A 26,458-nucleotide genomic window follows, 5' to 3' on the forward strand; every position below is an offset into this window, starting at 1 on the left:
GATAGATTCTCATCGTCATGTCTAAGTATATACTATATGTACACAAATACAAACATGTTTGTATTTTATATATAAGTTGGTATTTGTTTCTTTTTATATCCAAAACATGGATACTCTGCTGCTTTTTCAAAAAAAAAGATAGAAAAAGAAAAACTAGTAGCCTCATAAGTGTTTCGACCCTTAAACATAAACCTTACCAAAGTAAAATTGCCAGACTAAGTATAAGATATAAACGACGTTTTTATCTAAATTGTGTTTGTCTTTGATTTGATTTCAAAAAATTTACACAGTTTGCTCGAACAAAAGTTGATATTGTTGAAATTATTACACGCCAGTCAAAATCTGCTGCCTGGAGCCAAACAGAGTACAAGTGTAGGGATAATTCGAAACAAAACAGATAACAGATGCAATTCTGTACATTTTGTGTATTTTTGTGTTATCGTAGAGATTTCCGATTGACTCCAAATCAGCAGAAATGGGCGATGGGCCTTCCTGTTTTATTTGATTTAAGTAGAAAGTTAAATCAATGTATTGCATATTTCAGACACTCATCAAATCAGGCACTCTCTCAGGCACACGCACGCACGCACACACACTCTTATATGTATATAAAGAAATACATTCAGCATTATAATATTTTTTATCAACAATCAATTGGCTATGGGATCGGGAACATACAATTAGAGAACTCTGTTTTACGTTTGCGTAGCATGGCAAACAAATTCTCAATAGAATTTGAGGCCAAAATATGTGTGGGATTGTTGAAGTTGACAATGTTCAGGATATTCATCAAATTTTTGATCATTCGTTGGGGTATTTAAATTGAAATCAAAAGTTTAAGGTAATTCGTTTCCAAATTTATCAATCAACAACATTATGGGATGGTTCTGGTTTGGTTGTATGGGATTGTTGTGAGAGCTTTCGTTGTAGCCTTTTTCTAGCGCGTTCCTGCGCAGTTAAGGAACAAATAAACTAAGTCTTAATCACTAACTAACTAAGATTACGTTTTGCCAAAGAAAATCACCATTGAAACAATGTAACTAACATTTACGTGTCGAGTGAAAGTAGGTGATAATAAAAAAAGGCGCCGCCGCCTGCGTCATCCATTCATCATCTTCACTATCCGCCATTTATGTTCTGTGCGGAAATATTCATCTACATCTGAAGTACACGACGTTCCTTTGCAGCCGTTGCCATCGCCTTGCGTTACAGATATTTCCGATAATTACGCAGATGCGCATTGCCATCCTCGACGCCCACATTGACCCCCACTGCTGCGGCAGCACTCTCAAAGGAGGGCGGTTCATTAACAAGTCCGGGACTGTGCGGTCCACATGTGGCAGTCGTTGTCCCGCCACCACTACCGCTGCCACCGCCACTGCCGCCAATTCCACCAGCCACGCAGGAACTTGAAGCGCCTTTGGCCCGCCGTCGACCACGAGTTCCAGCGCCGCGCGAGCGTCGACCCCCACTCGAGGTCGGCGTGCCCGTTATGTCACCGGATTCGATGGCCTCCAGTGAGGCATCGAGCGCTGCATCGGTGGTGGTCACTCGTGTGCGTGGAACTCCGCTCCGACGTCGCCCACTAGTGCTGCTGGAGCCACCGCAGGAGTCACCGCCTGTTAGGGTTGTCGCTCTCTTGCCCGGTCGACGCTTGCGTCGTTTCTTATTGCCGTAACGCGGATCATAGTCGTATTCATCGTCCGCTGGCGATTTCGGATCCTCCAGCGAGTCCACATCGTTCATGTCCATATCATCATAAAACCATTCCTTAGGCAGTTCATCCTTAGACTGGTGTGGTTGTTGTTGCTGCTGGTGTGGTTGCTGCTGTTGTTGTTGCTGTTGAGTTTGCAATTGACTATCTTTGCTATCTGATGTATCACCACCAGCAGCGCCCAAGGACGAGGACTCTTCCAATGAGAAGGCGCCATTGAAGTCATGTGTCGCATCATTGTGCAGCACCACAGGCGATGCAGTCCCTCCACCAGTAAGCATGCTGTGGCCTATGGCCGTTGTATTACTGGCCATGGGCAGCCCCAAATTGCTGCCGCCTATGCCACTGGCTACCAGAGCCTCGTGCTCCTTACGAAGCGCCTGAAAGGGGCGCTCGGGAAACCTGCTGCGATTGATTCGATATGTCAATTGGGATTTCTATATTACGACCACGTAACCAAGAAAAGCTCACCTGTACATTTTAGTCAAGTACTGTCGACGACTCTTGCGCCAACGCGCCGCGGGATAAGTGTAGATTTGGCCCTGACGAAAGCCCGGCATTCGTTGTCGCTTATCCATGAACAACTGTGAGTGGCTTTGGGCTACACCTGTTTGGGGATCGAGAAACGGAAGTCGGAGCCGTCGCTCAATGCAGAGCCGAGTGTTGAAATTGGCGCTATATTCGATAGTCTCCCTGTAACTAACATCCTTGAAGAAGCTCTCGATCTTGGCCAGATTGGGCATTGACACGATTTGTATGTTCACCGCCGATGACATGACTGATAACTGTCTCTCCTAATCTTCGTTCAGTCCACGTCGTCGTCGTTGTCGCTATTTGCTATAAGCCCGCTCTGAACGACCGATACCCTCTAATCCATTTAATGGAACAATGAGAGCTGCTGTCGCCGCTTCCGCTGACTGCGAGTTTTGTATTTTGTTTCTTATCTCTATTCGCTTATTCCGTTTCAGTTTCGGTGTTTTTTCCTGCTTCTCGATATTCGTTTTTCACTGATACGCTTTCACTCCGGTTCGACGTTGGTGCGTTTTTATTTATGCCCAAGCACCGGACTTGTTGTAGTGCGGAATGGGGATGTCAATTAACTAAAATCGGCTTTTCATATGTATTATTTACGTTTTCCCAAATATGTCTAAAGCACCATAGAAATATAGGTGGTCTTCTTCTTACTTTCCCCCTAGTGTGACCGCTTAGAAAGAAAGCGGTGAAATTCAGTGTTATGGTAAGAAGAAAAAATACCAGAATTGCCTTTGTAGGGCATTGTTACACTTATCGATTTAAATGCGTATCGATATCATCATAGCTCGCCACACTCTAATCGACGCAAATTTCAAATCGGCATTTGTCAGTTTTAATTGAGCAATCAGCTGATTTTACACTCCAATTTATTGCACAAAAAAACTTGCTTACAAGTTTCGCAATCTTTTTTGCATTTGGACTGAAACCCAGCGCTACTTTATAGAAAATATAATCAAATGCAGTGCCGAAAAATACTATACTTGCCTTCATGTGGCCTCGCTGTTCTTATCGTTGCGAGTGCGTATGATGATAGCTCGCTACATTCTAATCGGCGCGAATTTCAATTCAACTTTTGTAGATTTTAAAATGTGGTTCGCAAAATTAATTATTCGTTTGATAGTGAAATTGCAATTAATTGCACAAAAACGCGCATATTTTGACAGCCTGCATCACACTCTGACTGCCTTAGTGGGGCAAGGTCGATCGTAACAAATCTGAACGCGTGTATCTGTGTGTACATACATACATATGTATGTACGTCTGCATCTGTGTGCGTAAGCATGTCCAAGTGCAAAGGTAACAGTTCAGTTTCAATTCATTTAGTTGAACGTAAGTTGTCAAGCTGCACAAACGTAAATCCGCAGGTGCAGTTGTAACATATGTATGTACATACAAAGGTGTTTGTTGATTCTTGTGTCGAGCTTTTGGCAACGTGAATTTCCACCACTCGGCTGATAGGAAATATACAACAAGAAGAAAACAATAACACAGAGTTAGATGCCAGCAAAAGTAAATAAATGTGTTTGTTTTCATTTTTCTCATGTTTTGCGCACTATTTTCGGTGTATTTTTGTCATTGTGTGTGTGTTGAGTGCTAAAGAAAAGTAAAAGTGTTTATAATGGACTTGTTGTTGCGAGTTTGATTGGCGTCGTTTCTGCTGCTACTGTTGATGTTCGCTCGCACCCCCTCCCCTCTCCTCCCTTCCCATCCGCTCTCACAATACAATTTCAATTGGAGTGGAGCATGCGCGCTATTCGTTCGCCTTCTGTAAATGTCAAAGTTGAACTTAGGCTCCTACTGCTTCCTTTACCTTTACTCTGGCGGATACCGATAACATCCTCTCCTGCCTCTTTACAACAAAAACTAACAACGAACTGCAAAACTAAACAAACTCAATGTTTAATTTTGTTGCTGTTACATACATACATACATACATATATACATACATACTTGTACATATGTATGTATATAGTTCATGAACACTCAAAGGCAAAAACTTGTGGGTAAATGGCGGGAAAGCATCCCTCCCCCATTCTAGTTAGCTTGGTTAACATTTTAATAAGCTTTTAGTTTCGCTCCAGTGATTTGGCGACATCGGTATAATTCGGTTTATTTTAATTTTTTTCTCGTGTGCCACTTACGTTTTGCATAAACGCTGCACTCACTTCTAGGCAGATGGCTCTGTCTGAGCCTCCTGCCTGATGGTCCACAGTGACGGCCTTTACGTCAATCAGCATCAACAGCATCAGCAGTAGATGGAGTCAGGAGCATAGGACCCCATTTGCTCTCACGTTACACAGAGGCGGCGTTAGGGGGCATAATCGTAATAAACCTCACATAAGTACTAAGGCATGTCAAAGCTCATTTCCATGTTTGTCACATTTTATATGAAACAAGAGAGAACGCTACAGTCGAGCAAGCCCGACAGTAAAATAGCCTGTACTCTCCACAAAAAGAAAAAAAAAAGAATAAAAAAAAAACAAAAAAAAATTGCACACGGACACATAAGCACTAACTGGATGTAACTACCAAAATTGATTTCAAAATTCCAAGAATTACGGAAGTTATGAAAAAAACACGAATTGCGGGGGAGTGGGGGTGTATCAAAATAAAAAAACAAACTTGACTTGCCTAGAGCTCAGGGGAACCTGGATACCAAGTTTGGTCATTCCAGCTCTTGTATCTTCTGAGATCCTTGCGCTCATACAGACGGACATGGCTATGAGTCGATATAGCCATGTCCGTAGCTTGTCACCCTGATCCAGAATATATTTACTTTGTGGCGTCTGTCACGCCTCCTTCTCCCTGTTACATACATTCGCACAAAACTGGTATAGCCTTTCACCCTTTGGGTACAGGCTATAAAAAATTATAATAAATATTTTATTTGGATTTTCACCATTATATCAAAGCTCAAATTATTATATAGACCAAAAGCTAACTAAAATGGGGTTACTATAGCGTACAAGTGCCATAAAAAGGTCGAAAATATAAATTCTTGTTTGTTTTTTGTTTATTTAATGTATGTATGTCCATTAACCTTGAGATGTATTTATACATGATTTAGGTATAGTGTCCGTCGACTATATGTACATAGTATGTATGTAATTATTCATTATTTTGTGCTTCCACATCTTAAAACTTAGACAAGAGAGAATGCTACAGTCGAGCAAGCCGTCAGTGAAATACCCTGTATAGGTCGCCGAGTAGCAGCAGCAATAAGAACAAAAAGAGCGAACCCCCCTCCTGCAGTTTGTGGGCATACTTGTAGTAATGGAGTGAAAGTGTTTCTTAGAATTGACAGATTCTAATGAAACAAAATCAGAGCATTATTCCGTGTGTAAAGTTCGGCTTATGTAGCTTTGGAGTTTGCAGTACTGATTGAAAACAAAAACAAATAAAATAACCTCGTGTTGCCTTGGAATAAATATCGTACTCTCATCAAGCTGATTTAGACCATTTATATCTATACTCCTTGTTACTAATATAGGGTATATTTATTATTTTCCACTTTGCTTCCACCTTTATTATAAATTTGCTATGTGCTTAAATGTTTAATTAATTTAAACAAATTTACCTGTCGTTTTTATACAGGTTTGTTATATTTAAAAAAATTAAAATTTAATTTTAAGCTAGGAATGTCTGTTTTTGCAAACAACAATGAATCCCCTTTCCTGTTGCACAAACTACATCGCTGCCCAATCTGAGAGCTTTTATCGTTCTCTCTCCCTGTTTGTCTCTCTGTGAGCTGTCGCTGTTTGGCGCCTCGGGCTGTTGGTGTTGCGTCGGGAACGGCAGCGACGCCAGCTTGTGGCGTCGTTTCATTTCGTTCAGTTTTGTATAAAAATTGGCCGCGATAGGGTCGCAGCGTCGCTCGCTTGCGCCAAAGTCTAGTGTTTTGCTCTGCGATTGCAAAAAAAAACTAGCAAGCAGAAGAAATAATAAAATAACATTCTTCACACGAAAAATTTGAGATATAAATCTCAAAATTAAGGAGGAATAGCGGGCTAACAATAAGCAGCCGTGAATGAAGCGTTTCACTTAGTTAATTTTTTTAATTGTGCGTGCAGCGTCTGCCTATGTATGTACATATATGTATGTGTGTGTGTGTAATAAACAAAACAAAAAACAACAGCATTCGGCCCAAGCTCTGGCTATTGAACAAAATGTGAGTTTAAAAAATTGTTGCTGTGTTCATCTTCTTCCCCCAGCGAAAAACTCGAGCTGCGCAAATTAGTAAGGATAATGGAAGAGTGTCTATGTATGCGTGTGTGGGCATGTGTGTGTGTGTGTGTGCGTAAATGCGTAGACTGCGCTGATGCTCCCAAGGTTTTTATAAAACAACAACCACAACAACAAACGGAAGGTTTATGCATTAGTGTGGATATGTATGTGTGCGTGCTGATAAGAATTTTTGGGCTGCAGCGTCGACGCTGACGTCGACGTCGTTTTTTATAGTCACGGCTAAACAGCTTCTAAATTTTGTTATACTCTGTACCCGAAGGGTTAAAGAGACTTACTAGAACGTCTTAGCGCCAAATGTACTTACATACATATGTGACAGAAGGAGGCGTGGCAGAACACATGTTGTAGACAGGTGCCTCCGTCCGTATGTCAGCGAGAACTTTTAAACCAAACTCGGCGTGTAGACGCTTCTCCTATCTCTGGGTCTGGGCCATTTTATTGTCAATCATAAAATAGTCCCAACTGTTTATGACGCAGCCATAAGGCCGATCGGTGGAAATAGCAGAGCAGAATAACTTTAAAGATATATTTAGAAACATAGTTTTTAAAACTGCTCCGCCAGAGGAATATTGTGATTATTTTAATGTTCCGCCATAATCTTAAATTGGCTCGCTAGATCATAAAGCTATTTTGTGACTGATTGCCAGTGAAAAAATATATGTACTATATCTGCTGACAGGCTGTGTCGGAGAAAGAGACGGGCGGGTCTAGGGTATGCGAGAGTCGGACTGGCGCGACTTAAAGTCTTACTCATTTTTTTGTCTTCGTCCGGATGACCGACCACCAGCCTAGACCACACACATACACAAACATGGTTGCGTGTTTGAGAGCGTACTTGATTTGGCGCTTTGGTGTTGCTGTTGTTCGTGCGCGGATTAAAGCCCAAAATACAGTTAAAAAGATTCGCTGTGGCCCCCAGGTGTAACATTGAAACGCTATTACATATGTATGTACGTACACTTGTGTTATGTGAGTGAATAGCGCTGATTTTTAACACGTTTTATTGTTGCTGTTTGTGTTGTTGTTGTTGTTAGCATTTGTAATTATTGTGAATTGCGCGGAGGCCATTAGCTCTCAAGCTTTTAGTCCGATGTCCATATTGATGTATGTACATATGTATATATGTATGTATGTTATGCGCGTTTGTGTACATATGGTGTTTGGGTGTGCAGATGGACCGGCCAGCTGCTTTGCCTCTTTTGTTGTTGTTTTGTTTCACACATGCTGCCATCTCATACATACATTTATAAATTATTAATAAACATAACGCGTTCCACAGGTGTGCCTGTGCCAGAGAGCACACGAGAGCTCTGTCCGTTTACGGCCCTTCTCAGTGATTCTCTGACTACCTCTTCTCCACCTCCCCTTACCCTCACCAGAACCTTCTTTTCTCTTTCTCCACGCAGCTGCTGGGCGGCGACGCGAAGCGAGTCGAGTCGAGACAATATTTTCATTTGTTTCCACTCGAATGCCTGCCTCACAGCACTTTTCACATTGACGTCGGCAGCAGCATTTATAACCATTTGCGTTTTGCCAATTACCGTTCCAATTTATTCATCAAGCAAACAAACCAAAGTGCCAGCTGTTTTATAGATGTTGTTGTTGTTGGTTTTGCCGTCGTTGCTGTCCAGCAAAATGACATGCGCTGACGTCGCAGCCGCTCCCGCTCCTGCAGTTCAGTTCAGGTTGTAAATTGCTTTTTATGCCCTACACCCGAAGGGTGAAAGTGTATTGTAAAATCGAAGGAGGCGTGGCAGACCCCATAATAGTAAAAAGAATAGCATAAGAAACTTTGTATGCAGGTTCTTCTAAGACGAGTTAACGTCATATTTTCGATGCACCCTTTCACTCCCCCTTCGCTAAAGACCTCTATTACTATATACATACCTCCGATATTTCGTGCCATTTCGATCTCAATACCAGATTTTGACAGATTTACAACTCAACTCCAAAAAAATTTTTTAGCCAGATATGTAATCGACTTCGAAAGGAATTCTATTTCCTATGTTCTAGGCACAATTTCTTCATTCAATAGTATTGAAATAAATTGGAAAAAATACACAAAATACTGAGCCAAATTGATTTCGGAGACGCTAACAAGTCGGATTAAATTAAAAGACTACTGACTTATGTATCTCTGATCCAAGGTATACAAGAGTCGAACTCGCGCGACTTTAACGTGCTACTCATTTTAATTCCCGGTAATAATAAAGTTTGTGTAAAATATGCAACAGGCGGAAGGAAACATCTCGCATCTTACGTAATTCTCTATCTCTACTTTAAATTGCATGCGCTGTAGTAAATTCTAAGAACAGCTATAAGCGAAACTTCTACTCATTGCATTGTTAGAGTATTTCACTGTAGGGCTTGCTCGACTGTAACATTCTTTTGTGTTTTTTTTCTGCAAATTGTCCGTTATGCGCCTCCTCCCCACCTGTCTGCCTCTCTCTCGCCCCCTCTCTCCAGCTTTTTCATTTGCGTGCTTTTTCTTTTATTTGCTTTATAATCGCATTATACAAGTGCATTTCATGGCGGTTCTTCTTCTTCTAGTTGCTGTTGTTGTTGTTGTAGCTGCGAGCTATGCAAAGTTTGCCGCTCGCATAACCACATTCAATAAAGGTTTTATACAGTGCCTGTCTATCATAAAAAGAGACAAAATTAAAAACGTCAACGCCACATTGTTGTTGGGCTGGTTGTTGCTGATGTGCACTTTGCACAGTGGGCTGTTACTGGGGCTGGAGGTTACCTATTGGGGTTATTGTTATTGGTTTGCTGCTTTGTTGCTCTCGTTAAGTAGCGAGGGGCGGGAGGTGTCTGTCAGTCAGTCAGTTGAATGACAGAATAATGGGCACGCGAACATCGATTACGCTGACTAATTGACGACCCATATACTACTTAGCTATGTATGTATGTGCATACCTATTATACGTATGTACATATGTATGTGCGCATATGTAAGAAGAAGACAATAAATCATATTAAACGTATTGCCATTGAAAGCAGTGGAAAGAGTAAGTTGGCGAATAAATTAGCAATAGTCGAATCATTGCTTCCAGAACATAAAGAAGAAGATTTAAGAAACTGCCTACGAAACGCTCAAGACCCTTAGTGTAGTACGGGAAAAAGCTGATCACACATAGATTTTACTAGTAATTGTTTTGAAATTTGAAAGTGTTTGTGTAAGCCAAGGGGGTTTAAGTGAGGAAGATAATGCGACGCTTTTGGGCTAATATAGACATCGAAAAGGGGAATTATAATATCGTACGCAATTTCAATATCAACCGACTTACATATATCACAAATGCTTAATCAGTTACTAAGATTAATCGGTCAAGTTAAATCGTCATGATTTTAAGATGAACATTATAAATAGAAAGCGAAATTTCGATAGTTCCATATTGGATGAAAATAATCTTCGATCTCGCTAATAGCGCAGCTGAAGAGACACGGGGTCAAGCAATCTATTCAAGTGCTCAAATGTAAATAGAGAAACTTTTAGCAATATCGATTCCAACGCACAAATCGATCAAATCTGGAAGCGGGAACTCTGGTGTAAAGACTTTTGTAGATGATGACAATGTTAGCAAAAGGTGAAATCTAGGACAAGGTGTGAAACTCCGAAAGACTATTGAGTTATGTATGTCGTTTGAAAAGTTTTTACTTTCATCTGCTATTCCACTACTAAGTGTTTTAAGGAACACTTTTAAACTTTTAGTAATTTCGATTCCGCTATTTACTTTTGAATTTTTAGTAATTTCGATTCCGCACAATTCAATTCGGAAATGGGAACTGGAACTTAAAACAATTACATTTTCGAGTATGCCAACAAACAACTGCAAATATTATTGCCATCATTATAATAAATTAGAACTTATCTATTATCATTCATCTGACGGATTGTTATCAATACCTAACATTTTTATAAACAGATAAACTAATTGTTTTTTGTTTAGGTATAACAGTATATCCATGAATAAAAGGCGTTGGATTAAGAGAAAACGTGTCGCCTTTTCCATATTCGATTAAATTGTGGGTATGTGCGATTTGTAAGCGTTTCTATATCCGAAAGCTTTTCAACCCAATTAAAATTCGCAATCGGGAACATACTCGTATGTATCTACATAGAAGAACACAGTTACTCGAAAATTAAACCCATATACTTGTATGCATATTTATGCATGTGTGTATCCTCGCACAAGTGCTACTCATCTACTCATAATTTGTGCGACACAAATCCTGTCAGCAACCTTAGCCCGGACGTTTCAATGGCCTTTGAATCACTCTGCCTGCCTCTGCTTGCTTGCCTGGCTGGCTGGCTTACTTAACTGAAATTTGTGTCAAAAACGTAATTATGTTTGTGGCTTATGTGGATATGCATGGCATACTACCTATGCATGCATACCACACTAATGCCCATAAATATACACACACTGAGGCCTGCTTTAGTGCCCCGACTCGTGTGTGGCACTTGTGGCAGCTTGTCAATTTTTTTCTTCATTCCACTGCTCTGTCCTCAATAATTATTGATTTCTGCTCTGGCTGTTGCTTATTATGCGGCACATACACAATTGTACACATGCTCGTATTTACACCCACAGGCAAGTGCGTATACATACATACACATATGTGTATGGTTTAGGGGAGGTGTGGTGGGGTGGTGGAGTGGTAGACGTGCAGAGGAGCTCAAAGCGACGTTGTTGGCTGCTTTGAATGCCATTAATTACATAAGTTCACTCGACTGTCGGCTATCCTACTTATCTATATCCGTCTTTGTCTCGGTTCTACGAACAATTTTGCCAAGCACGCGACACTCCAAAGCCCCTCGCCATGGTATAGTGGGGCCAGCATGCCTCTATCTGTATGCCTTGGCAGACGAAGGCTATAAAAGGGCGAGAGCTAAACACTTAAAAATAATATAATGCCGAGTATGTGCATAGAAGCAGGTTTCGTCAACCGGACGGACGGACGCATAAGTAATTTATCAAAGATAAAGATGATAAGATTAAAAAAGCTAACACGACACGCCGACGCGGCCGACAATTGAAATACGCCTACACGCATATCAGTGCAAAAACAACAACAGCAGCTACATACTCGTATATAGTACTATATATAGCTATAAACTGTATAGGCAGAGTTGGTGCCGGAAACTCTCCCGAGTCACGAGTTGACCTTTGTGGGGCTTGTGTGCGTAGTTCTGATTAAAGTGTCACACGCAGGTGAATTGACAGTGACCCGCTGACATTAGGGGCACCATTTGCCCCAAGTCCCCCTTTCAACCATTATCTCGTTAGGCAATACAACCGACATTTATCAAATGGCCGATGCGTGCAGTTTATACAGCTTGGCATTATTGTTCGATAGATATGCCAGATAAAGTTCAACCGTCAAAATGTTATTTGAAAAGGTTCCGATGCAACATTCGAAGCAGCCCCTTTGGTGGCTAGGATGTTAGAAATAGCTAAAAATATTAATAGAGCTCTATAGAGTATATACGCATTTACTTCTATATTTAAAACAATACAAAAAGGGATATTCTATTTATATTTCTATTATAATCGTACCGTGTAATACTTTAATGCTATTTTTACACAAAGGTGCTAAAATTACTAACGGATTATACAACTTAGCGACATCCTCCGCCAGAAACATAGAGTTTATTTATAAAAGGTTATTTAAAAACAAGAATAGAATGATGTGCGTATCTGTGTATAGGCAGTACAGAGTTGAGCGAAAGCAGCAACCACAACAACATCTGCTTGTCCCTTCTCAGACTTAGGAGCATCTGGATACAAAGTTGGGGTATTATAGCTCAGATACTTTCTGAGATCCTTGCTTTCATACAAACAGACAAGCGACCATTTCTGAATCAACTTACCTTGTCATACTGATCAATAATATATAAAGATAAAGAATACTTATGATGCACCTAATAGCCCCAAACTATACGCTTTTAACCTTTGCGGGGAACAGGATATAAAAAGGTTTTGATTCAACATTATACGTAACATAAATTTAAGTGCTCTCACATTAAAGACCTGACGGCGTTTCTGAACTCAGAAAAGAACTCCTAGTACTTATTCTTTAGGAAACAGACTCTTTTATAATCATCCAACAGTTGTTTTCTTATACTTATACATAGGCACTAACTGTAATATTAAGCTGGTGAAAATCAATAGGATAGGTAATGCGACTGAACTTGGAACAAGACATTGAAATTTGCTTTAAAGAGCTGGCAGCTTATCTCGATTGCGAGATAAAATATAGAACTGCCAAAATGAATGGACGTAATACGACAAATTATTCTACGGAGCTAAACAAATTTCGCTTTACGGAGCTACAAATTGTATTTTATATTTTTTGTCACCTCTACTTTTGTTCACATTTCTGAATATGTTTAAATGCAAGTCGGAAATTAATGTTGCTCCAGAAAATTACAAATGATAATATTTTAAGCCAGTATATTCCTTTAAAGAATGCTGGGAATTTGGGGCTTCTACGGAGCATCTGCCTTTTACATTCATTGCAGAATTATAAATATGTGTATTATAGTTTTATGTTTATACAACAACTTCAAGGGCTTCCAAAGGATCGTTCCCAGGATCAAAACGGTCGTTCAAAGCGCGATAAATCCTCTTAGCAGCCAATCAAACAGAAAATATTTGTGCGAACAAACTTAATCTAAAGTACACTCATCGATACATACACATGCCTGTACTTAAGAAACACATATACTATACATATGTATGTATGTACATACTTGTATGTGGGTGTCTGTGTGTGCAAAGGTCATATTAATAAACCTAAGAAATAAAAAAAATATGCGTTAGCGCCATCACCAGCCCACCCACAATCGCGCCGGCTCTCTCTTACCACTCGCTCTCTCCCCGCGGCCCCGCCTCCGTTCCCGCTCCCGTTCCCGTCTGCCGCTTCGCACTCTCATGCTCAGTCTTTAATCGTCTTTCTTGTTGTTGTTGCATTGTTGTCAGCAGTCAACAATAAATCCAATTAGCAAAACGGTTCAAGGTAACAGCAAAAAATTATGCACGATAAACCAAATTCGTTTCGTTTGTTCCGTTGTTTCGCGCTGCCATCATTGTTGTTGGTGTTGTTGTTGTCGGTCGCTCGCTCGCTCGCTTGTCCGTTGTCCGTCGTCGTCGTTGTTTCGTTGTGGTTGTTGTTGTTGTGGTCTTGGATAGCCCGCCCTAGCCGTATCGTTTTGAGTGATTGCATTTGTTGGCCTTTGTTGTTGCTCTGTCGTCTAATTGACAAAAGCGAGCATGCAGGCCAGGCCAGGCCAGGAGGACAGCCAAGAGGCCCCTTAAGTAAATTAAATCGACTCCGAACGCACGAATCAATAAATGACATACCGATTTACGTTTGCATTGAGCGCACTGCCAATTGGGGATATATATTTCAATTTCAATCTCGTTTTCCAAAATGGTGTGGTGTGGTGTGGTGTGGCGTCGTGTGGGCCATGAATCACACGGAAGCCATAGCAGGCCAGCTAGGGAAGCGACAACAAAAAACAGGTGACCAAAGCGGAAGCAGCGGTGTCAGCACAATTGTGGCTAACAAATATGCAGTATCATGAATCACAAAATCGAAAAGGCGTTTCAAGTCATTTCATATGAGAGAACCATTCTAGATAACTCCACTATCCTAAATATGCGAACTCTATCAAGCTTAAATCACTCCAATTTCTAAACCAATTCGCAGTCATTCTCCATTTTCTAATATAATTATTGCTTAACCAGCTGAAGTATTTAAATGCTAAAATGATTACAAATATGATACCTCTACAGAATTTTAAATAAATCGAGTCAAGCCAAAGCCTTCAATCACTGGAATTTCTAAACCAATTCTAATATAATTATTATTTAACCAACTGAAGTGCTGAGATACCAATATTTTTCTTAATATGCGAACTCTACGGAATTTGAAATAAATCGAATAAAGCTGAAGTCTTCAATCAATTGAATTTCTAAACCAATTTCAATATTATTATTGTAGTAGTAGTATTATTATGATGAAGTATTAAGATACTACTAATATGATGCTTAATATGTGAACTCAACGGAATTTGAAATAAATCGTCTCTTTAAACTTAATTGCTCTTGATTCGTCCTTAATTGTAATGGGATTCATTTTTTTTATACCTGTACCCATTGAAAAGAGATTAAATACAAGTATGTATTAGTGGAAGCTCTTACATAAGTATAAGTTATTAAGCAGTAATTTGTTGTACAATTTATGTACAGTTGTTTCTGAATAAAATCCCCATTAATGCCCCCTTGCGAGGATTTTTGTAGGCGTTTCGGTGGCCCAGTATTTCCGTCCGAATTAAATTCTTCAATTGCGCGCATTTATCTTTTAATAAAGTTGTGAAATTAACAAAAAAAAACAAAGCATACTTTCAGGTTGAAATATAACAAATCATTCAGCAAGGTTGCTTATATGGCAGAAAGTTGAGACAAATTTCAACAAAGCCAGATTGAAGCTTTATAGTACATCTATATCTAAGCTCTATTTTTAGCAAACTGTTGGCAGTGTGTGGGAATCTGCGTGTGATTCCAATAAAGTGCTCAACTACTTTTGATAAAAGAAGTGTTCAAACAAATTCTTTATGCAATTAACGTATTCGTAGAACCTGTATTTGTTTATTGCCTTCATTAGACATACTTGTATGTATGCATGTCATAGTATACAAGTATATACAAAGTATTAGCTTTCAGCCGACTCACGATATTTTCGGAAAATTTGCAACCTAAATGACGTTGGCAATTTTTTAGCAGCTATTAACACGTTCGTCTCTAATTGCAGGTCATAGACGTGCGTTGCGAACGCCAGCGACGCCATAGCCATGATCTCCAGCAGCAATCGATGAATGCCTAAGCATCAGTGAGAGCAGCAGCAGCAGCACCAACAGAAGAGCCGTGCCGAGGAAGCCAGGACACCAAAGACGCAGCCAAGGGATTTTCTGGGATATTCTGGGGCACTCAAAATGTTGATCAAGGAGTATCGCATTCCATTGCCGCTCACCGTAGAGGAGTATCGAATAGCACAGTTGTATATGATAGCGGTAAGCGATAAGAAAGGACTTGAGCGAAGATAAATTCTTATCACGCACACTTATCACTAACACAGAAAAAGAGCCGTGAGGAGAGCCATGGCGAGGGCAGCGGCGTCGAGATCATTATTAACGAGCCATATAAGGATGGACCCGGCGGCAACGGACAATACACAAAAAAGATTTATCATGTGGGCAGCCATTTGCCAGGCTGGATAAAGAGTATGTAGCTTGAGTGGTATGATAAGGAGGTATACGATCCGTTTCCCTATGCAATGCAGGTCTGTTGCCAAAGAGTGCGTTGACTGTGGAGGAGGAAGCCTGGAATGCCTATCCATACACACGCACACGCTACACTTGCCCCTTTGTGGAGAAATTCTCACTAGACATAGAGACCTATTACTACCCAGACAATGGCTACCAGGATAATGTGTTCCAGTTATCGGGCAGTGATTTGCGCAATCGTGTTGTGGGTGAGTCGACCAAATAAATAAGTCTCTGCCCAATCATAACATTCGCGTTTCACAGACGTAATTGATATTGTCAAGGATCAGTTGTGGGGCGGCGACTACGTCAAGGAGGAGGATCCGAAACTATTCGTCTCCGATAAAACAGGCCGTGGCCCGCTGGTCGATGATTGGATCGAGGAATATTGGCGTGAGGTCAAGGGCAAGAAGCAACCGACTGCCCGCAATATGTCTCTGATGACGGCCTACAAAATCTGTCGTGTTGAATTCCGGTATTGGGGCATGCAAACGAAACTGGAGAAGTTCATACACGATGTGGCGTTACGCAAGACGATGTTGCGCGCCCATAGACAAGCATGGGCCTGGCAGGACGAATGGCATGGCCTGACCATCGAAGATATACGCGAGCTGGAGCGTCAGACCCAATTGGCGTTGGCCAAAAAGATGGGTAGTGGTGAGGAGGGAAGCGATGGTAAGCCCTTTGGCTGGACTTCACGGGAGTCCACATTAAATATTTCTTCTGACTCTTCTGCCACAGCGGACAGCAACTCGGAACCGTATGTAAGTACGGCTGCCGCGACACCAGCATCGACGACAATGTCGGAGCGTAAAAAATCGGCAGCGGCCGTTCCACCCATTGTTACCCAACAGCCGCCCAGTGCCGAAGGCAGCTCTGACGAAGAGGAAGAAGACGAAGACGAACATGGCGATGAGTTGGGCGCCCAAAGCAATGCCCAGCGCTCCCGTTCGCAGAGCATACAAATGGCCAACAAGGCCAAGTTTGGCTCCAAGGGTGCACTCCACTCGCCCGTGGGTTCGGCCCACAGTTTTGATCTGCAAGTAAGCTTCGCTCACTTATCGTGTTTATATGTATTATTGTTGTCTTTGTGTCGGTCTGTCTGTTAGCTGTTCTGTCAAATGTGTCGTCCACTGTAGGACTCTTGTTGTTTACCTGTCTGTGAATTTTTGAAATGAGCGAAAAAATGTTCGCTATTCAATTTTGTTGTACGTTCTTGTCGTACTCTCTCGCGTCTTACAATAATGTTTGATTTCCTTTTGCAACACCCACTAAAACACTCGACACACACCAACCAACAACAACAACCACCACCACCGACCAATGAACGAACCATGAACCACCCAGCAAAAAAAGCCGCATGCCAAGAATGCACCGCGCCTAAATGTAAGTTCCGTTCACCCCCATATAGCGTAGGTCGCCAGACGTAGACAGAATTATCCAGTTTCCGATTTGGGATCCATCCTCACACCCACACACTCACAGACACTTTGCTTTGCTGTGCTTTCGCAGGTGGCCAATTGGCGAATGGAGCGTCTTGAGGTGGACTCCAAGTCCAATTCTGATGAGGAGTTCTTTGATTGCCTGGGTAAGTGTTAGAGAGCGACAACTTTCTTGGAGAGTTTGAAGTCCTTAAACCTCTCCTTCTAGACACCAACGAGACGAACTCTCTAGCCAAGTGGAGCTCACTGGAGCTACTGGGCGAAGGGGATGACAGTCCACCACCGCATGGCGGCCCTTCCAGTGGTGGGCGCGCCAAACAAGATGATAGCATTTTCAATCAGGACTTCCTAATGCGTGTGGCCTCCGAGCGTGGCAATAAGCGTCAGTTGCGCTCCTCGGCCAGCGTTGATCGCAGTCACGACTCCTCGCCGCCGGGCTCGCCAAGTACCCCCTCCTGTCCCACCACAATTCTGGTACTAGTCGTGCACGCAGGCAGCGTGCTTGATGCTGCCAGCGAATTGACCGCCAAAAAGTCAGATGTTACCACCTTTCGGGGCTCCTTTGAGGGTGTTATGCGTCAGCACTATCCCAGCCTGTTAACCCATGTCACCATCAAAATGGTGCCATGCCCCTCCATATGCACCGACGCCTTGGGCATACTGTCCAGTCTGAGTCCCTATTCATTCGATGCATCGCCCTCGGCGGATATACCCAATATTGCTGATGTGCCCATTGGGGCCATACCATTGTTGTCCGTGGCCTCGCCCGAGTTTCAGGAGACGGTGAACAAGACGGTGGCGGCGGCCAATATTGTGTACCATGAGTTCCTTAAGTCGGAGGAGGGTCACGGCTTCTCCGGCCAGATTGTTATGCTTGGCGATTCCATGGGCTCGCTGCTGGCCTATGAGGCGCTATGTCGGGCCAATGGCACCACGGCCGGCAGTAGTGGTGGTCAGTCGCATTTCGCTGGCGGTGTCGGCTCCTCAGCCAGCGGTGGCGGTGATGTCAACAGTCGCTCGTCACGTGCTGACGATGATGAACGCTTCATTGACTCAGATCTGGATGCGAAGCGTCTATTGGTGGCCCCATCACCACGTCGCCGTCGCTCTTCATCATCCAGCGATTCACGGGCCATCAAGTTGGACTTTGAGGTGTGCGATTTCTTTATGTTTGGCTCCCCGCTCTCGGTGGTGTTGGCTGCGCGTAAGCTGCACGATGCAAAGGCGGCGTTGGCTCGTCCCAACTGCCATCAGGTTTACAATCTGTTCCATCCTACCGATCCGATTGCTTCGCGTCTGGAGCCGCTGCTCAGTGCACGGTTCTCAATCTTGGCGCCGGTCAATGTGCCGCGCTATGCAAAATATCCGCTGGGCAATGGCCAGCCACTGCATTTATGTGAGTCCACCCCACAATCCCATCTGCCTATATTGGATCCATCTGAGTAATTTATTTGACTTACAGTGGAGGTCATACAGTCGCATCCGCAGCATTTCAACGATGGCAACAATCTGCTCGCTGGCCGTCGCCTTTCGGACGCATCCATGCAAAGTACAATCTCTGGCCTCATTGAGAATGTGTCGCTAAGTACTATACAGTCCCGTAAGTTGCTAGTCATATCCTTTCCAACTCCCTAGATTTCAATTCTTTCATAGCTTCGTTAATAATATCTCTCTCTCTCTCTCCCTCTCCTTTATAGTCCAAAGCAAGTGGTGGGGCACCAAACGACTCGACTATGCGCTCTATTGCCCCGAAGGTCTGAGCAATTTTCCCGCCCATGCCCTGCCGCATCTGTTTCATGCCAGCTACTGGGAGAGTCCCGATGTTATCGCCTTCATATTGCGCCAAATTGGCAAATTCGAGGGCATACCATTTGTGGGCTCCAACGACGACAAGGACGCCGCCTCGTTCCATCCGGGACAGCCGCGTGAGAAATGGATTAAGAAGCGAACTTCGGTCAAGTTAAAGAATGTAGCGGCCAATCATCGTGCAAACGATGTGATCGTACAGGAGGGACGTGAACAGCGTCTTAATGCTCGCTTCATGTATGGCCCCCTCGATATGATCACGCTGCATGGCGAGAAGGTGGACGTGCATATTATGAAGGATCCGCCGGCGGGCGAATGGACTTTCCTTAGCACCGAAGTAACAGACAAGAATGGACGCATCAGCTACAGCATACCCGATCATCTATCGCTGGGCTATGGCATCTATCCTGTAAAGATGGTGGTGCGTGGCGATCACACCTCGGTCGATTGTTACATGGCCGTTGTGCCACCACTCACAGAATGTGTGGTGTTCAGCATAGATGGTTCGTTTACTGCCTCCATGTCGGTGACCGGTCGTGATCCGAAGGTGCGTGCCGGCGCTGTGGATGTCTGCCGTCACTGGCAGGAACTTGGCTATCTGCTCATCTATATAACCGGCCGACCCGATATGCAACAACAGCGCGTCGTCTCTTGGCTGAGTCAGCACAACTTCCCACACGGTCTAATCTCTTTTGCCGATGGCCTTTCCACCGATCCGCTAGGCCACAAAACGGCTTATCTCAACAATCTTGTCCAGAATCATGGAATCTCAATTACCGCTGCCTATGGCAGCAGCAAGGATATTAGCGTCTACACTAATGTGGGCATGCGGCCAGAGCAGATCTTCATTGTGGGCAAGGTGAGAGCAGGACTAACAACTCTAAAGCTACGGTCAGACGTGCAAATAATTTGCACACAAATATTTGTTCATTTAAAAATGCGCTCTGAATAGTTATCTTTAGTGTTCTCTAATATTCATGACAATCTTGTGTGAATCGATCGAAATGTGTACAATTTGTTTGCTTGTCTGACTATTGTCTGGGCACACATGCAAATAATATGCACACAAATATGGTAACTAATATCAAAAGCTTATTGGTTTTAATAGAAGTCACATATTTGTTATTCATAGCTCGTTGGATAATTGTGCGTGCAAATTGTTTGCCAGTCGGACCATAGCTGCACTCAAAGCAAGCAGTTCGAAACTAGATTTAACCGTAAATTATAATTTGCAGGTCAGCAAGAAGCTGCAGTCCAATGCCACTGTCCTAAGCGAGGGCTATGCCGCTCACCTGGCCGGTCTGCAGGTCGTGGGCGGCTCTCGGCCGGCCAAGGGGAACGCTCGCATGGTGATACCACGCACGTGCTTCAATTTGCCCGGCCAGTCGGCCAATCCTAGGCGCCGAAGGTAGGTCATCCGACTGCATGTCCATGTCAATGTCTAGTCCATATCTATATGTATCTGTGTCTATGTGTGTTGTGTATCTATGGCCTTGTGCTCGCCCGCACGCTCGTCCTATTAACAAGTACCAACCAACCAGCAAACAAACAAACATACATACATATGTGTTAGTGTAAATAGGCAAATATTTGCATATATACATACATAAGTGCGTATATAGAATATACATACATACATAAACGTCGTCTGGTGTTTGTTCCTTATGTTCACATTTCTGTTTATGTTGACGCTTAAGTTTCTGTTTCTGTTTGTGTTTGTTTTCTGTTTGTGTCGTCTGCCCGATGCATCCCCATTCTGTGGTAGACGATAGACGAATTATGTAATACTCCTGTATATGTTGGCGTTGGATATCACTTTTTATAATCTATTTAGTTTTGTTGCGCCGCAGTCGTGTCAGGTTTCCGGTTTCAGGTGTCTGTGACTGTGACTCTGTACTCCCTAATGATCTGAATGTACACGTAATTCTAAACCCTGTCTGTCTGTCCTCTTACATAAATAATGTGTACCTCTCTATGATGTATGTAAGTCCTTGCACTCAAAATACCAAACTCCAATTTTCTGCGCACAGCAACGCCTTCGAACAGCACTTGATTAACACGCCCCCGTCCACGCCTGGCAGCCTAGGCCTACTGACCGAGGGCAAAGAATTGACCAGCGACGAGATCCTATGGGTCTGAGAGTATTTCTTTCGCCCCCAGAGTCTACCAAAAAAGGCTTATCACTGTTTTAGTTTCTATTTAATTTGGCAACATTTTATGCTTGTAAGTCATAAAAATTGTATTATTTTATTTATTTGTAGCGCCTTAATTCATTATTCGTATAATTAATGTATTGATTGATATTATTATGTACTGCGAACAAAGCCAAAAACAACAACAACAACTATATATCTATATATATAACTAAGTATATATGCAATAAAACTAATAGAAATGTATGCACCGTTATCGTTTTTATCGACCTAGGGCTTTATATAAACGAGCCAGTATACTTGTATTGAGATAATAATAATTATAGTTTTCGGGAGCTCTCTTGAAAATATCATTCAATTAAAACTGATTAATGGGAAATGAATTCAAGCTCTCAATAATAGTATACATATGTTTATTCGAAATTACACTCTTAGAGAGAAAAAGAGAGAGTGAGCTTCTTTATTTTGGTTAACACAATTAAGAAGCTAAAGCAACGCATCTTTGGTATGTCCCTCATTAGGGGGTGCCTGAGCACCTCTGCTAGATATTTATTTATGCTTTCGACTAAAATAGAGAAGTACGTAAAGTTTAGTTATTTATGCAATTAGATTTTAATGTTCTATTTTGTATCTTTTTTCCTTTTTTTATTTCGGCAACGTTTTTGAAACGACGCTTAATGCTTTCTCCCACACACGCCGCCCTCACTCTCACATTCGTACACACACACACACCCTGAAAACAATCACCGCACAACTCTCATCTTCTACATTGAAACTCCCTCCTCTGCAGGCTGCATGAACAAACGGCGAATTAAGTTTAAAAAGAAAAGCTGAAAAACTGTTCACAACAACAATCTCTCACACGATACTCACGAGTCACACACACACACTCTATTGCCGTCTCACTCACTTTGATGCCTGCGTTGCCGTTATGAGCAATGATACTCGTATTTATATGAAGAAAGATAGACGCAAAGAATTGGTGTTTATTGTTAAGTTAAATTTTTTCATTTACTGCATTGCCGTTACGTTTTAGCAAATTATTTTTATTGATCGGTGTTGTATGTTCGACCAAATCTGCAAAACCAAAACCAAACTAGTGCATAAAAACCAATTGAGATTATTCTACAACAAAAAGTTCATTACTCAATTCTCAAATCAACTCTGTCTCAACTTTAACTCTGTCTCTCTTTTTCTAAACATAAACCCGAACTTTTCTATAAACAAACAAAAAAACATTAAACACACACACACATTCAATCAATCAATCACTTACACACACACACACATTAATCTACACACGCTTGCAATCGACATGCGCAGCAATGAGACGGGACTGTCATCTCCGATACGCAGCGGCTATTTGAAGCGTAAGACCTATCTGAGCCACCACTAAAAAGATAAGAAGAGATCGGGGTCTTTCATCTCCTGAAAAACAAAATGGAACAATTGTGTGGAAGTGCGTGCAAGCCAACCCTCAAAAAATGAACAAAAGAAGGAAATAATGGACAAATGGAGGAATCAAATGAAAATGCGAATAAAAATAATGAAAAAGGAAGCTGCAGCAACAAAAGCAACTATACATGCATATGAAACACCACATACATACTAACATACGTATGTACATATGTATGATTAGTACATACTTATGTATGTATATGCTATATACCTACTCTACTATATGTTGCGTTGAATCAACATGTGCTGCGAATCTCCGTTATAACAGCAACCGTTCCGTTCGATATTCATATGTACATGCATAGATATATAGATAAAGCAGACCCACATAAGTATATAATGTATCTGTTATGTACATGTATGTAGATGATACACAAACGTCTCACACATACATATAAAAATGCAAACCAAATAAAAACCCCAACTATTTACATATATCTAGTGAGTGGATCAGCATCAGCATTAGTGCAGTCCAACATCAACAGCATTGATGATGCCACATACTACATCTGTATATACAAATATATTATGCGCGATATATAGAAAACTATATATGTACATATACATATAATAATAAAAACAAACAGACAGACAAACTTGTACAACATATAAGCAAAGTCAAATGTGTCACGCGGTGAGTAGAAATCACGATATACTTAGTATAATCAAAAATTCACGAACATCCATTGGGTATTCGGATTTAGATATATTCTACACCTCACTGAGGTGAAATCTATTCACCCTCTAAAAATGAGAAAAGTGCCAACATATTTGAATACCTAATATATACTTGTAAAATATATTATAATGTATTAAAGCATATATTGCAATTTTCTGCTTCACAGGTACCTGGAAAGAAAGACTGTTTCCTCCTGTTGTTTGATGGTTTTCCAAACCACATAAAGAAACAAAACTAAACAAAACAAAACAAACAAAAACAAAAAAGTGTATATCTATATATGTATGTAAACAGAAAGTATATAAAGCGTAAAATGTCTAACAGAATTCTATCTATATACAAACCATAAACATCTAAAACCGTTCAGCATATGAAAACGAACAAAGTTCAATAAAAAGTGTAACCACAAAGAAGGTACAACTAAAGAACAAGCTTAATATCTGTATAACATAAAAAATGATGGTAAAACGTTGCATTGATTTGTGAAACGAATGATGAACTGAAGTGATTATCTTATCCTTTATGCGCAACTGTACCTGAGTGCCGCGCATGCGTTGCAAAATCAAAGGCAAATTAAATGCATTTCTGAAACCAATTTAATGAATAAATAAATTAAAACGTAAACTAAACATAATAGTGAAGCGAGTGGAATTAAAAAAACCTAAACGGCTTCCGAAACATAAACATAAATTAGAGCTCTATTTCAGTGTGTGCGTTTATAAGTATTATAAAGTTCAAAACTTTTCCTAACAAAACAAACTTCACGACATCAATGAAGAAACTAAATTATTCAAAAAAGAAAACTCTAAAAAATTTTATAAATGTGATAGTCTTTCGCTACTAAAGATACAAATGAAACGAAAAAAGAACAAACTATAATAATAGGCCAATCAAATTGTTATATGCATGCATATTGGGGTTCAATTAAGAGAACAGAGCGCTGCAAACATTCGTTATTACCTTTGGAATCTGTCATCGTGTAATAAAATTCAAGTTTTGTTTGTTAAATCGTAGCATTTAGTGTAAGGTGATGACAGCAATCGAGTACGAGTATTAAACTATCAATATGCAAAAAAAGAGAATATATTTATGTGCTGAGAAACAAAAGTACCGAAAATATGAATATCAACTAGCCAGAACAGACCTGAGGAGCGGCTCATTTGTGATACACGAAATTGTGGCAGCAGAAATGTCAAATGAAAATACAGAGACACTATTCAGATATGCACAAGCTAGTCTTATACATACATATATATATTGCCCCAGATCAACAGAACCAAAAAGAGAAGTAACCCACATTTAGCGAAGCAAAGAACAGAACTCATTTCCGAGCGACCTCTAACGCCTTAAGCTTAAACTATTATTTTAAATAGCCAGTGTTCGAAAATGCTTTGGTACCTGTTCCTGGGCACGCAGTTTCCAGCACTATATAAAACGCTGCTTAGGCATTGCAACGGCACGTCCACAACTTCTCATTATTCTCAATCCAATCCTACAAAGACTTTCCCCATGGGAAGACTATCTATCTTTAAGTAAATAGCGAAGTTCAAGCACTTTTTGGTACCTCCATGAACAATCTGAAGTAAATGCATTACAAATTAAGCAAAAAGCAAACGAGGATTAAGTCTCTACGCCAGGCCAGTTAACTGAAATCTACATAAAATGTCCCTTTCAAAATAACATAAATAACGGTACAAAAGGAAAAAAGAAACAAAAAATGGACCCGCAGATAAATATTTATATACACATAAAAAATTAAATTAAATATTTAAAGATTGCGTTCGTTTACTACTCGTGTTGTAGTTAAGACTTGCTATACTGAGAAATCCTAAAAGCAAATTGAAGAGTTTAAAATGAAGAAACAAAGAAAACACACAACACACACATTTAAATATAGGCATACATACAAACGTGCATATATACATATATAAATATATACATATTATATTTATACATACGTACATACATATATTAACTAGAGAAACTGTAAGTTAAGAACCTCCTCCAAAGAGAAATTATTGATATTGATATTAGGCGAGTGAGGTGTTCCGAAAAGTCTTGCCCTGTGCATACGTTCCTCTTTTGAAGTAATAACTAACCTATACTAAACAAATATATGTAAACATATTGTTATATTCGGTGGGTGTTACGTAAGCCTTTCATGTGGATCACTGCTTTTTCCACTTCTAAGCCACATACATCGTTCATATGTGTGTAATAAATATACATACATACTTTGCATCGATCTGCCAACTATATGTACGTGTATGTAGAAATGTTTACGAATTTCCAAATTTGTCAGCTGCTGGCTGCCTGTCTTGTAGGATTCTATAGAGATTTTAGAAATATGGACCCATTTTTCTCTGGCTTCTGCTTGAACACATTCTTTTCATAGTCTTAAATATATACATACATATGTATGTACACATGTGGATAAATCCGCTCAATTTTGTTAAGAAGATATTTGGTTAGAAAGATTTAAATACATATATAGTTAGCATAATTGGTTCCTGAACAGTGCGAGTGGCAGTTGTTAGATTTGAATTCTCTTCTCTCTACTTTTTGTAATTCAAAAACAAAATATCAAAGTTGTGCATGTATATAGATATGTAGCTACTAGCTAATAAAAATTGTTCAAACACTCACTGACAACTCATAAACTAAATAAATAAACAATGAAATGAGTAATTCAACAACAAAGGAAATGCAGCGTATTGATATTTTAGCCCACCATTTAGCCCGGCATTTCAGCTACAGAAGAATACATACATACGTGTACATAGTGGCATATGTACGTATGTAAGTACGTAAACAAACATATGTACATACATGTGTATGTATGTAAACATGTACGTAGTTACTATATGCAAGTTTAGCGGCAGTGAAAACGAAATAAACAACTAAAGAGCGATATTAAAAACAAATGCATACATACATATGTACATACGCGCTAATCTTTAATAATTATGTACATATGTATGTATGTATTTACATATACATAAATAGCGTAATTAAGGTCAAAAGTCCAGCATTCAGCTATCAATAAATTGTTAGAGATTATAGGCATTGCAAAAACAGCATTAACAAATTGTT

General features: G+C 40.8%; 2 protein-coding genes across 7 annotated transcripts; one reads left to right on the forward strand and one right to left on the reverse strand.

Annotated features, from left to right (window-relative positions):
- Positions 1-220: 220 nt before the first annotated feature.
- Positions 221-8,442, reverse strand: LOC115633341 (developmental regulatory protein wetA). Of its 2 annotated transcripts, XM_030530773.1 has the most exons (3): positions 8,381-8,442; positions 2,186-2,918; positions 221-2,119 (listed from the first exon to the last, which is right to left on the reverse strand). In XM_030530773.1, exons 2-3 carry the CDS (start codon positions 2,488-2,490, stop codon positions 1,207-1,209), a joined length of 1,218 nt encoding a protein of 405 aa, XP_030386633.1. In that variant the 5' UTR covers positions 2,491-2,918; positions 8,381-8,442; the 3' UTR covers positions 221-1,206. The 2 variants fall into 2 exon arrangements, with proteins under 2 accessions (XP_030386633.1, XP_030386634.1); XM_030530774.1 differs by lacking the exon at positions 8,381-8,442 and having other exon boundaries at positions 2,186-3,002.
- On the forward strand, positions 6,115-26,388 carry LOC115633339 (protein retinal degeneration B). 5 transcript variants are annotated; one of them, XR_003996338.1, is made up of 14 exons: positions 6,115-6,416; positions 15,317-15,575; positions 15,641-15,785; positions 15,845-16,036; positions 16,092-16,502; positions 16,569-16,870; positions 17,175-17,213; positions 17,313-17,415; positions 17,478-18,665; positions 18,732-18,869; positions 18,967-19,934; positions 20,311-20,483; positions 22,019-23,320; positions 23,532-26,388. XR_003996338.1 is itself a non-coding variant. In XM_030530771.1 (13 exons), the coding sequence occupies exons 2-13, from the start codon at positions 15,498-15,500 to the stop codon at positions 21,212-21,214; spliced, it is 3,819 nt and encodes a 1,272-aa protein (XP_030386631.1). In that variant the 5' UTR covers positions 6,115-6,416; positions 15,317-15,497; the 3' UTR covers positions 21,215-21,474. The 5 variants fall into 5 exon arrangements, 2 of the variants coding, with proteins under 2 accessions (XP_030386631.1, XP_030386632.1); XR_003996336.1 differs by having other exon boundaries at positions 22,552-23,320; XR_003996337.1 differs by having other exon boundaries at positions 17,340-17,415; positions 22,552-23,320.
- The last annotated feature ends 70 nt before the right edge of the window (positions 26,389-26,458 follow it).

Source organism: Scaptodrosophila lebanonensis, unplaced genomic scaffold (assembly GCF_003285725.1).
Source record: "Scaptodrosophila lebanonensis strain 11010-0011.00,11010-0021.00 unplaced genomic scaffold, SlebRS2 tig00001418-arrow-arrow-pilon, whole genome shotgun sequence".
Taxonomy (NCBI): Eukaryota; Metazoa; Arthropoda; class Insecta; order Diptera; family Drosophilidae; genus Scaptodrosophila; species Scaptodrosophila lebanonensis.

Bases quoted from the DNA above. Each gene is read 5' to 3' on its own strand.
- LOC115633341 (XM_030530773.1), bottom strand. From the start codon at position 2,490: ATGTCATCGGCGGTGAACATACAAATCGTGTCAATGCCCAATCTGGCC. The intron at 2,120-2,185 runs GTGAGCTTTTCT...AATCAATCGCAG, and splicing joins TACTTGACTAAAATGTACAG to CAGGTTTCCCGAGCGCCCCT.
- LOC115633339 (XM_030530771.1), top strand. From the start codon at position 15,498: ATGTTGATCAAGGAGTATCGCATTCCATTGCCGCTCACCGTAGAGGAG. The intron at 16,037-16,091 runs GTGAGTCGACCA...CGCGTTTCACAG, and splicing joins TTTGCGCAATCGTGTTGTGG to ACGTAATTGATATTGTCAAG. The intron at 18,666-18,731 runs GTGAGTCCACCC...TTTGACTTACAG, and splicing joins TGGCCAGCCACTGCATTTAT to TGGAGGTCATACAGTCGCAT.